At 34.6% G+C, this 13998-nt stretch overlaps 2 protein-coding genes across 2 annotated transcripts; both read left to right on the top strand.

Moving 5' to 3' along the window:
- The first annotated feature begins 307 nt into the window (after window positions 1-307).
- On the top strand, window positions 308-3322 carry LOC133696336 (pentatricopeptide repeat-containing protein At2g16880). Its single transcript, XM_062118508.1, has one exon. The coding sequence runs from the start codon at window positions 443-445 to the stop codon at window positions 2795-2797; it is 2355 nt and encodes a 784-aa protein (XP_061974492.1). The 5' UTR covers window positions 308-442; the 3' UTR covers window positions 2798-3322.
- An 8237-nt stretch (window positions 3323-11559) lies between these two features.
- LOC133696930 (LOB domain-containing protein 1-like) lies at window positions 11560-13399 on the top strand. The gene is made up of 2 exons (XM_062119228.1): window positions 11560-11955; window positions 12736-13399. The coding sequence occupies exons 1-2, from the start codon at window positions 11620-11622 to the stop codon at window positions 13057-13059; spliced, it is 660 nt and encodes a 219-aa protein (XP_061975212.1). The 5' UTR covers window positions 11560-11619; the 3' UTR covers window positions 13060-13399.
- Window positions 13400-13998: the final 599 nt, after the last annotated feature.

The raw sequence follows: 13998 nt of genomic DNA, 5'->3' as shown, positions 1-13998 counted from the left end.
TTAGTTGATGACTTTTGGCAAATAAATCTTCATCTATTGTAAGATAAAGATTTATTTAAAATGATTGGTTGCAATTACGATTTAATAATTGTTATTAAATCATTTTAAATGTTTACTTATTCGTTCTTCCATCACCATCGACCATAATAATAATAAATAAATAAATAAAACTAGGCCCGCTTCGCTAATATCCGAGCCGACCTGAAAGTTTCTCAAAGGTTCGATAACGCCTTGCCCAATTCTGACCCAACTCGACTTGGCCCGTTGCAAAATACTAAGTGCAGCCTTACAGCTAAAACGACGTGATTTTTGTTTAATGAAAACCAAACGCAATGTCGTTTGAACCTTTTCCATCTCTCTCCAGTTACCCGCCTATCCCTCTGCAATCTGCATCTACTCAAAACCCTAAAACTCTCTAATCAAAGCTTGAAACTTTTCAACAATGGAAACACCAGCACGAGATCCCCAAAATTCTAAACCACAATCAGAACAAGACCTACTAGGAACCCTAACAAAAATCCTAACTTCAGAAAACGTCTCCTTTGAATCCCTAAAACCCTACATTCCCCATCTCTCCACTAACCCTAGCCTCTTAATCTCTTTATTAAATTCAAAAACCCTAATTCAAAACCCTAACACTCTCCTTCAGTTTTACACATACCTCCCTCCTTCAATTACCCACCACTCACCTCTCCCTCTACTCTCTCTTCTCCCTTCCATTCTCCGGTGCCGCCATTTCTACGCTGCCAAATCCCTTCTTTCCTCCTTTATCCACGTCGACAAATCGAGCTCCCTTCACTACCTCCTCCTCCACCCCCAAAAAACCAATAACCCGGTCTCCTGTTTGCACATTTCGAAGCCTCTTCTTGATATTTCCATTGGAGCCTATGTTGCGTGCGGTAGGCCCCATCAAGCTGCACAAATTTTTAACAGAATGAAGAGATTGGGTATGCAGCCTACTTTGTTAACTTGCAATACTTTGTTAAATGCTCTAGTGAGATACCCGTCTTCGCATTCAATCAGATTGTCTAAAGCTGTCTTTACTGATTTTATTAAGATTGGTGTTAAGATTAATACAAACAGTTTTAATATTTTGATTCATGGATCTTGCATGGAGAACAGGTTTGGTGAAGCAATAAGGGTTTTGGGTAAAATGCGGGATTATGGATGTCCGCCAGATAATATTACTTATAATACAATTTTGGATGGTTTGTGTAAGAAAGGGAGGTTAAATGAGGCTAGGGATTTGTTGTTGGATATGAAAAATAAAGGGTTGTTCCCGAATAGGACTACGTTTAATATATTGGTCGTGGGGTGTTGTAGGTTAGGGTGGTTAAAGGAGGCAGCGAACGTTATTGAATTAATGTCGCAGAATAATGTGGTGCCAGATGCTTGGACATATAATGTGATGATTAGTGGGTTTTGTAAACAGGGTAGGATTGCTGAGGCAATGAGATTAAGGGAAGAGATGGAGAATTTGAAGCTGTCACCCGATGTGGTAACGTATAATACTTTAATTAATGGGTGTTTTGAACATGGGAGTAGTGAGGAGGGGTTTAAATTGATTGACGAGATGGAAGGGAGAGGAATGAAGCCGAATTCAGTTACTTATAATGTGATGGTTAAGTGGTTTGTGAAGAAAGGGAAAATGGATGAAGTGGATAAGACTGTTAGAAAGATGGAAGAAAGTGGGTGTTTGCCAGATATCGTTACTTATAATACTTTGATAAGTTGGCATTGTAAGGTGGGGAAGATGGATGAAGCATTCCGATTGATGGATGAAATGGGGAGGAAAGGTCTGAAGATGGATGATGTGACTCTTAACACTATGCTTCGTGCCCTCTGTAGGGAGAGGAAGCTTGATGAAGCACACGACTTGCTTTGCAGTGCTCGTAGGCGAGGCTATTTTGTTGATGAAGTTAGTTATGGCACTTTGATCATAGGATATTTTAAGCATGAAAAGGCAAGTCAAGCTTTGAGGCTTTGGGATGAGATGAAGGAGAAAGAGATCATTCCAAGTATTATCACCTATAACTCTATGATTGCAGGCTTATGCCAAATGGGAAAAACTAATCAAGCATTAGACAAGCTGGATGAACTTCTGGAGAGTGGTTTGGTCCCTGATGAAATTACATACAACACAATTATTCATGGATATTGCCAGGAGGGTCAAGTTGAGAAAGCATTTCAGTTCCACAACAAAATGGTTGAGAAAAACTTGAAGCCAGATGTAGTTACTTGTAATACTCTTCTTTGTGGGCTCTGCAGAGAAGGTATGCTTGAAAAAGCTCTTAAGCTCTTCAACACATGGATTTCAAAGGGTAAAGATGTTGATGCTGTTTCATACAACACAATAATTTTATCTCTTTGCAAAGAGAAGAGATTTGGGGAAGCCTTTGATCTTCTTGCAGAAATGGAGGAAAAGAAACTAGGACCTGATTGTTATACATATAATGCCATTCTCGGTGGACTTACTGATGCTGGAAGGATGAAGGATGCAGAGGAGTTCATATCAAAAATTGCTGAGAAAGGAAAATCGGAGTATCAGTTCTTAGAATTGGGGAAGAGGCAGGATGCAAGGACCAGTGAGATTCCCCAGGAACCTCATCCAAATGCGATTGCTTATTCAAACAAGATTAATGAGCTTTGTTCTCAAGGGAGGTACAAGGATGCAATGAAAATTTTCCATGAATCGACTCAAAAGAACATCATCTTACTTAAATCTACTTACATTGATCTGATGGATGGCCTTATTAAGAGGAGGAAAAGCACATCAAAAGGCATGTTATCTTCGTGACTTTTTATTGGGGTTGTTCTGGAAAGTGTTAACTTGGAGAAGGCTCATCGTCAAGTTTAGCTCAGATTCATCAGGATTTAAACTCAAAGCCGAGTTTCAGTAATTTTTTTGGATCAGTTTCTTCATTTTAAACAACTTGAAGAGATATTTTTCTGGCAAAAGATTCGAGAAGGTATCGCGCCAAAGAAGGGGATTAGAGTCTGCCTTCTGAAAGCCAAAGAAGGGAAAAATACACCAACCCTGAAAGAGGAGAGTTGCAATCCTACCAAATTACACTGAGCTTTTGTTCCTCAAAAGTCCTGATATTTCTAGTTCTGTAGTCCTTACTCCTGTTCTTTTGTATACTGTCGTGTTGATTTTCAATTAAGCCAGCCATGCATATATGATAGAGTAAAAATTTTGTACAATTGCCGCATAAAACGGTGCAATAAAATCTAACCTTCCCATAGATGATAGAATCAAAATTTTGTACAATTGCTGCGTAAAACAGTGCAATAAAATCTCTCCTTTCTATTTCTGGGATCATTTTGGATTGTATTACCTCAGGTTTGATCATGTTGTTCCGTTAGATTCATATGCTATACAATTTGAATCTGAGTATCCGCTCTACGGATACTGGGATTTGCACATCAGATTTCTATTTATAGCGGAGAAAAGGAAAGATGAAAAACTGATAACCCATTGTTAGGTAATGGCAACTCATTGTAGTTCTGTAGACTGATTCGCCAATTCTTCCTTATACTCATCCATTTAATGCCAGAATGTATTTCAGTAGTTTATTTTTAATTCATCATCTAAGTTGCTTTCCTGCTTGTGTGAAGTTGAAGGGATCAGCAGCGGGGACTAATTGGCTTTGCAAAGTGTGAAAATGGTTGCTCATTTGCTCTTCCATTCTGATCCCTGTAAAAAAATGTGAGCTCGTACTAATATAATAGAGTTTGTTGACAAACATGAAAGGTTACTTTAAAAAAGAAATATTAATTTAATGCATCACTTTGGGTTAGTGGAGTTTGTGTCCCTGAGGAAGGGTTACATGCCTTGTATCTTAATTTTGTCAGCTGTTCATGGTCAAGCAGAACGAAGCAAGCACCAAGCAGTATCTAAGGTATGGGAATATGGACTTTTTCTAGAGATCAAGGACGCTTGCCTTCTTGTTTACTTGCTATAATAAAGTCACCACTTGCAACCCTTTTTTGCTAAAAAAAGAATATCAATTTAAGTGAATATCTGGTGTTTCCACTGTGCGCGCCACTTGCAACCCTTTTTTGCTAAAAAAAGAATATCAGTTTAAGTGAATATCTGGTGTTTCCACTGTGCGCGCCACCTTCTCTCAATATCCCTTTGCAGGATTCACTACTTTTTGGATGCAATGAGTTAGTGCTTTATGACTGCATTGATTTTACTGTACAATTAGAAACTAATGAGGATGTTCATGGCACATAATCAACTAGATCGATCCAGTCTGAGATTTGCAAGGAACAATTTAGCTCAAGGCAGCTGTTCGCACAATATTTTCACCAGAAGATTTAAACAACAGTTTATTCCAGTTTCTGTTCGAGCCATAAAATCCATAAATTTACCCAGTATGAAACCACTTTAGGTTTTAAATAGGGAGACATGACCTTGACCCTTGTGAGTTGGGGTAGGAGAAGTCTCACCCAACCTTACCCTGATCAACATGTTTCATGTTTAAGCCTTCACATTTTCTGGCAAAGACCTAAAATAACTACGATAAACACATACTTCCTATTAAGAAAAATGGTGCCCAGAAACTTGTCGTGTGAAGGAATTGCGTGCTCAAGGTCGTGTCAACAGGGCAAGACTGAGTTTTTTCTTCGCTAAACAAATGGGGGGGAAATTAAAATTATGCAGCTGTTTAATTTCTTTTCCACTCATGATTATACATGACCGAGTGATCGATTCCCTAGAAAATAAACAGCAGAAAATTCTAACTTAAAATTCAATCTCCAGAACACGATTGCTGACCTTGTCTAAAACACAATGTTCTTCTCTATGAATTTTCTTCCCGAACTAAAGGCAATCAACTTCACGTTCCCTTGCTTTTCTCCACAACTTAATTCAGTTTACACTAAACCAAAAAAATAGACAAAATAAAATAAAAAATCAGTTTTTCCCTTTTCTGTTGATTAACGAGAGCACAATCACTGTCCAAATTGACTACAGACAGCAACTTCTGGCTAACTTTTGTACTCTTGCAGGCAAGTAAACAAGACTATTAACCGCGGGAGAGGTTTTTCTTCTTGAAATGGGTGCCCTGCATTTACATCTCTTCTTTCTAGAAGGTCACTGGAGATAGATTCAAGAAAATGAAAATAAAGTTAGTTAATTCGTAGAATTAGTTGAAGTGTGTAAACTAGTCTGAATATTCATGTTAAATTAAAAAGAAATTAAAAAAAAATGAAAATAAAGGAAGAAACCGTGTGGCAAAAAGCCCTACAAGATTTATTCAAACTAAGCAATGACGCGTGGACCTTAATGGAAACTGGTGCAATCCAATTTCTTGATATTGCTTGAGATCTAATTAATTTAGTCTAATGAGCTGCACTGAACTGATTAATTACGAGACTGATTGGGATGTTTGGTTATTTACATATAATTCCATGTTAAGTCCTCTCTCGTGGGAAGCATGATGTTGATATGCCTATGTATAGTTTTATGGATTTGGACAGAAAAAATTATTATAATTCGTAATATAATTAAGGTTTACTTCTCTTTCTTCTTATTTTCACATAATAATGGCTGAATTATCACATAATACGCAATAAAGTTTTTGAAATTAAGTACTCTTTTATTGAGGAGGTATTGCCAAGGCATTGTTGGTCGGAATATTTGATTTAATTTTCATACAGATTTATTTTTTAAAAATCTTCATGCAAAGTATTTTTATAATTGAAAATATATTAAAATAATTATTTTAAATTTTTTAATGTAAGTCATTCCAAACCATTTAAAAATTTTAAAAAATATTAATTTTATATTTTTTTTCAAGTGGGGAATAATTTGAAAAACAAATTATAATGCAAAAACAAACACTATAGATTCAGAGATATATAATGAAAAAAACAAAAAAAAACAAATTATCATAAAAAAAACCCATTTCTAATCTGGAAAAGCATTGGGATTTATTTTTTTTTCATTAATTGGTGACAGAAAATTACTGAGATGGTGATAATTGCATTAGAACTTTGCTATTTTTAGAAAGCATGCGCACACCCCAACCAGCAAAATAATGGTTTCTTTGGTCTTATAATTGGTCGGGGGGTGACATTACAACCACCACTTATGAAGCAAAAGCAATTTTCATGTGTTCCTTAATCAACTTTAATTATTTTCCTTAGATAAAAGGTGCGTGTAGAAAATAATTTATCAAACACCAAAACTATTGTGTAATCAGTAAAGGAATCTAGATTGCATTGTGGAAGCATCAACTGGACAATTAGCATAATAAACATAAAAAATTGATGAAGTAACATATTCATTTCAAAAAAGGTTGGTGAAACAATACATTTTATCTTTTTGTGCTTTAGAAAGTCTAATTTTTTAGCTTAACCGGTCGGCCACGATTTGTAATGGTAAGTGAAATTAGTTAACCAATTCTAAAAATAACATGAAAAAATTTCAAAACTACCAAAATTTATGGGTCTGGCAAGATTTTTTTCTATCTAGAGACTCGATGGTCCACGTAGCGACACAGTGACTACTATAGGCAAAATGACCTCTGAAAAGTCCTGTAAAAATTTGAGTTCATCCTATGGTCAAATCAAAAGTAAATGCCCTTTTGATATGTTATTTTGGTCTAGCGCGATCAAATCTACTCTTGGACCTAAACCTATTATAATGGTCAATAAATGCATTTGTTAGGTCATCCATGTAATTTGTTTGGAACAGATCCTTATATAGTTATGACAAACCCATACCTAAATACTCAGAATCACCCGTTATCACAAGTCTGGCAACATTATTGATATTAAAAAATAGATAACAACTACTATCTGAATAATAACTTTTTGAGATTTTAATTATAGTCTATATATTTTGTAGCCTACAAGTTAGATAAAGATGTATATTTGACTTATAAAATATATTTAAAAGAAGAAATTTATAAAATTTTGATTTTTATATAAAACAATCACATGATTAATATAACTAGATACAACTTTCACCTCATTTTAAAAACGCAATTTGATAAAAATACGCGCTGCTTCACCAAATTTTTTTAAACTATAATATCTTATGTTTACTATGCTATATATAAACCATTGTGGAACAGCCGAATGGCTGCAGGACCTTTTCTTATGTGCTGTGTAGTCAAAAGTCTCATTTCTCTGATCCCGTTTCAAACATCATGTCTTAGTTTATCTTTAAGTCTTACCATTGATTCTCATATTGGAGGCTCATGTGCCTCATTCATCTCTTGTCTTCGTGTTTGTAAGATGCGGACTACCAAATTTCCTCCTTTTTTTTTTGCTCGTTATGGAATCATAGCTCTTCGGCCTAATCTGGACTAATTGTGTACGAAATTCCTTTTTTTACCTTTAATTAATGTTCATAAACATGACTCACATCGATTCAAAATCTGGCTGCTACGTAATTCCAGATGCTTATCTGTATTATCCATGCGCACACGCTTGATCCCCTGTGAAGTATAGGAGAGACGAGCAACAAGCATTCATTGGTGGTGGAGGCTAAATAATTCTAGCATGATTTTGGGTGCGAAAAAGGAATTTGAACATATTGGTGGCTAGATTTATTATGAACATTTGTTGACTTTAGGGGAATTTGGCATGAGTATTAGGTTGCTGAAAATTAAAAGGGAAATTTAAGAAATGTTAAAGTCATCTGTCACAGGATCATGACTTGTGTCAATCATGGTTAATAATGGAGTTTAAGATCGATTGATCACTTTTTTTTACCTTTCTATTATATGGGTGGGGTAATAATTCCATATCTCTTTATACTTGGCCTTGGTCCACACGCAGAAGACTCTCTGTCTGTCTCGAACGTGACAAGAGAAGTTGAGAAACGTATCCACTGAAAAACTTCGAGCATGGAACCGCGAAGCCTCTAATATTTGGTATCAATCTCGAATTAGAAAACTTGAGAGTGGACTCATTAAATTAGTGGTTTACGGCACTTATTAATTATCTACTCTTTCTTTTTTTAATCCAATAGAAAAACACCACCATTGAAAATGAATAATTCATCAAGATTTTGCTTTTTACAATATTACGAGAGCCACTCCAATAAAAAAAAAATGCTATTTTGAATTAGACCCAAATTGATAAAACAGTTTCTTGAATAATATATATAAATATATATTGTTTTTTTGTTTATATGCATTTTAATGATAAAAAATTATTTTGAAGTTTACAGACTTCTTTTCTTTTATTGTTTTGTTTTTTTAAAATAAAAGTCAACTATAGATAAAGAGACATTAGCCACACGGGTTTATGTATCTTCTCCTTACTTTTGGTTTTTTATAAAGATATATAGAAATAGTATTTTAGTAGAAAAAAAGATATATAGAATTAAAAATCACAAACAAAATGTTCACTTACTGTTGTTAATTCAAACATATATATATATATATATTAAATGTGAATAGTCTGTCTATTTTTGAACTGAAAAGGGAAGATCTCGATTTAATCTCAACAACACATGAGAATCAATCCAAGAATACTAACCAACTTAAAGAAAAAAAATACAATTAATATAACAAACATATAAATTAATTAATTAATATTGCAACGAATATCGAGCACTTAACTATTTTTTGTCCTGGGGTCTTTTTTATAATTACTCTTCTTAACTAATTTAAAATTAATATATATATCGGTGACGAAAGGGGAGAAACCTAACAAAGGCACCACATTGAAATTAAGAATAGGCAAGAAAAATACTGTCCAACTACTTCGCACTACAAACCATGTTACAAACCCAAAAATTTCTAACTTGAAGAAAGAATGGCATTAGAGCGTAGAAATATTACTTGGAGAAAACGAAAGTCTCCTTTAAAAGGTCACACTCTAGGGGACTTTTCATAACAAAACGAAGATGATAAGGATCCTCTTTTCTCTCTCGTTTCCTTGCTCCCCCACGAGCCATCGGTTCTCACCGAACTAGTGACCCACCATGGACAATGCGAGCTTAGGGCTCCATCTGTTGTACTCTCTTAAATCTTCGGTCATTATCTCTAATACTCGCCACTTCATGCAGTTAAGTAGTTGAAAGATGGTGATAGGTTGCATCTCCTTCTCGGTCTGCTGTGGCAGCATTGCAAGTCATAATCCCTCGGTAAAAGGCCGGCATCCGATGAACTAATTTGGATGGCAATTAGATCGGCCAGGTGGCATTCTCTTTGTAGTCGAGACTTTAATTTTAATTTTCCCCCATGCAGATGGCAATATATCTCAAAGAGAAAGAGCAGCTTGCGCTCTCGACGTCTCTATATATATATTGCATATATGTTAGTGCCGCCTGCCTGTCTATGAATACATGTGTATGTCCACGCGATCATTTCTGTAGTATTGTGGAATACATACATTCATACATTATTCAGACTAGTGGAGAGAAGCCGAAACTACTGTTACTTCATCAGCCTTGAGATTCTATAACAAGGTCTCTTGGTAAGTGATTCGACAGGTTGGTACCAAGATCGATGATCCACACCTACTCATGTTTAGTTAATTTACCAACAAGATCAGTAACAAAAACATCACTGCAAATTCAGGAATTCGGACAAATGTGTGGTTCTGATCGCTGGAACAAAGGTTTGACAGTGATATTTATGATGACATAACAGAAGGTCGTTAATTTATTCCTAGAATTATAACTAATGTACGACTAATGCTGGGGATTGTATAGTACTGTGTTGGCATTAGCCTCGAAGCCAATTTTATCTCCCGAGTCCTGAAAGGCATTTGTGATAGGACTAGTATTGGTATGGAGTTAGTGATGAGCAATACCTACTAAAATTTGAACGACTTGTAAGCAATGATGGAGAGTACTTACCAACAAGGATCCACGTAGACGATCAGTCAAGTAGGATGTGAAGTAGTTAATATTTATGTGTGGTAGAATAATATAAATTATATTTTAAAATTTTATTTAGTAGTTAAAATAATTATTTAATATTGTATCATAAATTTGATGGTCAAAAGGTCATCAGTTTGAATTTTTTTATTCTTATTTATTTGATAAAAATTAAACACAAGATAGTATGGATCTATACAAGTTTCAAGTCTAAATGACTTTCATCTAAGAAGGTGTATTAAAGATATAAATCATATCTTGAGATATTATCTAATAATTTAAGTTTTTAGATTGAGATAATTTTTTTACAAATATGAATGATTTTTTTTAAATTTTTTTGTTATAAATCTAATGTATATTTCAAACTTTAGGTTATAAGAACTAAAACATATTTTTTTATTAATTCATCAACGTCTAAACCTCTACTTTACAGGGAGTCAGCTCTCAAAAGGTGCCGATTGTTGAACATTCATTTTAATGATTTTAATTTTTGAAGTAATCTGAATATGCTAAAGAATATTGCACAACAAAATCATACAAGCGTTTGATTTCCTTACTTGGCAAGATTACTTTCCCAATTATTTTTTTGCTTTCGCCATGTTTTTTTTCCCAGGTGAAGCATTTAATCTATGTACTAACCGAGTGATCAAGGCACACTAGTGCTATCTTAATCAATTAGTTTTCGACATAATCGTGTTTAGTAGACCTTCTGGTATAGAACTAATCAATTCTTTGCCCACTTTTCTATTGAATTCCTGGTGGGTTCTCTTTCCATCTTGCTCTATGATGTCATCCACAGATCCCTGAAAAAGGTTTTTTAATATATAGACAGTGGAGGAAGAAAAAAGTTTCAGCACACATATATATCGTGCTAAACTCAAAGCTAGCTAGAGTCAACTATTTCTTCTATAGTGTATGATTAAGCACTGTTTGTTTATGGGTTTAGCCTTGTTTTTAATATTTTTTGTTTTAAAATATATACTTTTTGTATTTTAAAATAGTTTTAATGTAATAATATCAAAAATAAATTTTAAAAAATAAAAAAATATTTTGCAAAGCAACTCCACCACAATATCAACTAATATTTATTAGTATTTTAATTTTCACATTGACGGAAAATATTAAGACTTGTTCAAAAATCTCTTGATTTTCTCTGTAGAAAATGCAATATATATATATATATATATATATATATATATATATGACAAAAATTCAAGGTTAGGCATAATTAATTTGTTTGTTACCTTGAAAACAAAATTAAGTGTTCAAGTAATTCAAGGTCAAGTACGCAACTAGAAATTTGATAATTCATAGCCAGCACTGAAAGAAACTTCTCTGAATTAATTTTGGCAGTTCTGTATGAGTACTCTTCCTAACCTGTCCTGCCCTTTAGGAGTTGCCTTCCAACTAAAGACATGTTACGACTAGATAAAAAAAAAATGTAGTGTTTTGGAAGGAAAAAAAAAAGTCCATATACCATTTTATTTTTAAATAATAAAAACTTATTTGAAAAATAAATTTATTTTATATTTATTTTCTTGCACCTTTTATTACGGACACTGTCAAACTAACCAAACGAAACGTGACTGGTTTCAAATTGTGACATCATTAAAAGATTAATGACATAAGCTTGACATCATTAAAATAAATGCTTTCTTTCTCTATATATTCCCTCCTTTTGGTTTCTGTGAAGTATACTCGCAAAGCAGCAGCAACTAGCTCCTCCATTTCCCTTCTCCACATCTCTCTCTCTCTCTCTCTGATCAAATATGGATATGATTAAGCAATCTGCAGCAATATCTCCGATCAATGTTCCTTCTCAATTCTCCTACTCTCCATCTTCTTCTTCACCACCTTCTTCTCATCATTCTTCTCCGACTACTTTTCCTTCTCCTTCAAAATCTTCTCCAAATCTTACTCCACCTTCAGCTGCCACTCCCCCTCCTCCTCCGGCTGTTGTTAGCCCTTGTGCTGCCTGCAAAATCCTTCGCCGGCGTTGCGTTGACAAGTGTGTTTTAGCTCCTTATTTTCCTCCTTCTGAGCCATACAAGTTCACCATTGCTCATAGGGTCTTTGGAGCCAGCAACATCATCAAGTTTTTGCAGGTACCATAAGACGTTCTTTTTGTTTCCATCAGTTTCCTTATAGGACAAGTAGCCTTCCTCCATAATATTTGAATTTAAGAGATTTGAACATTAATAGAAATTAGTTTTATGTCTTTTCATCCCTTTTTTTCTTCGTCCAATGTATAAGCACAATGCAGTTCTTCAGGTTTGACTTGAAACAATTTTTCCAAAAATTGATTTTTCTTCAACCGCTATGATATTTTTTTAAGAAAAAGTTCGATAGTGGACATTTGAGGGCCTTTAGATTTTTAAATGGTTTTAACTCTTTTTTTTTTAACTCCAACCATTTTTTGCTTTCTCTAATTAAACAAAAGCAAAGCAGCTAGCTGCAGTGCTGCTGCACCTGCTTTATGGAAAAAAATGATCATGAGAGGTTGAATTGGGGAATCACTATTTCCAGACAGAACCAAAAGAAAAAGAGAGGAGGGTATGGACAATTAGTTACCAGCATATTGCACAAAGAAGTCAAAACCAAAAAAAGGTGTCCATATTAGAGGTCAATTGATGTGCTAGCTACTTCTTCCCACCACAATATTGTTTATAGTAGTTATATAGAGAAGCCATTCCACACCACAACTTGCACATGGGTGCAATACCCATCACCAACCCCCAAAGGGCAAGTTTGGGATTTCATTTCAAGGTCAACATATTGTCATGTTAGGAATCACATCAGATTTTTGCTTAAAACATTGCATGGACCGCTTTCAAGATTCAATTTTGAAAACTGATCAGTACTGTTACCATTGTGAAAAACTGCAGGAACTGCCAGAGTCCCAGAGAGCAGATGCAGTGAGCAGCATGGTTTATGAAGCCAATGCGAGGATCAGAGACCCGGTTTATGGCTGTGCTGGTGCAATTTCTCAGCTTCAAAAACAAGTTAGTGACCTCCAAGCACAACTAGCCAAGGCACAAGCTGAGGTGGTGAACATGCAATGCCAGCAGGCCAATTTAGTTGCTTTACTCTGCATGGAAATGACACAGTCTCAACAAGAACCCATCTTGCAACAACACCAATACGTTGACACAAGCTGCTTTCTTGACGAGAACAACTTGGGCACATCATGGGAACCTCTTTGGACATGATGATCAACTATGCCAATTACTTATGCCCTCAAGATGGGGCAGGCATGGGACATCGAAAAACATACTCATTAAGAAAAAATTAAATAAAGTAACCATATTAGGTTTGGTAGATATGTGTCATGATGAATTTCTGTTCAGCCATGTTGACGAAACGGACTGATATTGATGGGTCTTTCTTATACCTGTAATGTTAGGAGAAATTAATGGAGGGAAACCATTGAGAAGAAAAGAGAGAGAGAAAGAGAGAGAGAAAAGGAGATCGATCGGTGCTAATTGTTGAATCAGATTAAAGAAGTTTATATATCGGTGACCTAATTTTCTAATACATATTGTTTGTTCATGAGTTCCTTGTCAACCTTGCACTTGACCTTTTTCTTGCTTCGATTTTTTATTTTGATTTTACCACTGTTGGAGTACTGAAAACACTAGCTATTGGTGGATCTACTGATCCATCATTCAAAAGTATTTCAAATCCATGTTTTTCCCTTTATCCCATAAAGTGGGAGGATGATCGATCATGCCACTTCCCTTGGAAGTGTAGCATCTTGGGAGCTAAAGAAAAGAAATTCCCAAGTAAATATGACGTTCATGCATTATCAGTATAATGGACCTTATTTTAATAGTAAATACTAATATCACAACCAAACTAATTAATAAATGAAGAATTAATAGATCGAATTAATTTATAGTATTTAGTTTTCATAATTAAGAAATTATGATAATTTAATTGATGGTGAGTATTTCAATGACTTCAACTTTCTTAATATCCGCGTTTCTCTTTCACATTAACAGGCTGTAAACTACAATTAACTCTCACACAGATTTCATGATAGAGAAATTAATTCCTTGTAATTGTCAAATAAACATATATAATACTGTGCTCTGAAAAAAAATCCAGTTAAGAAAATTTTTACATTTTAAGCAGGAAATTAAAAACTA

This window comes from Populus nigra, chromosome 6, assembly GCF_951802175.1.
Source record: "Populus nigra chromosome 6, ddPopNigr1.1, whole genome shotgun sequence".
Classification (NCBI taxonomy): domain Eukaryota; kingdom Viridiplantae; phylum Streptophyta; class Magnoliopsida; order Malpighiales; family Salicaceae; genus Populus; species Populus nigra.
Note: the sequence above shows the minus strand (reverse complement) of the source record. Positions and strands in the feature narration are given on the sequence as shown.

Excerpts from the sequence above, each read along its gene's own strand:
- LOC133696336 (XM_062118508.1), top strand. The coding sequence starts at position 443 with ATGGAAACACCAGCACGAGATCCCCAAAATTCTAAACCACAATCAGAA.
- LOC133696930 (XM_062119228.1), top strand. The coding sequence starts at position 11,620 with ATGGATATGATTAAGCAATCTGCAGCAATATCTCCGATCAATGTTCCT. Across the intron at positions 11,956-12,735 it reads ACATCATCAAGTTTTTGCAG|GAACTGCCAGAGTCCCAGAG; the intron begins GTACCATAAGAC and ends GAAAAACTGCAG.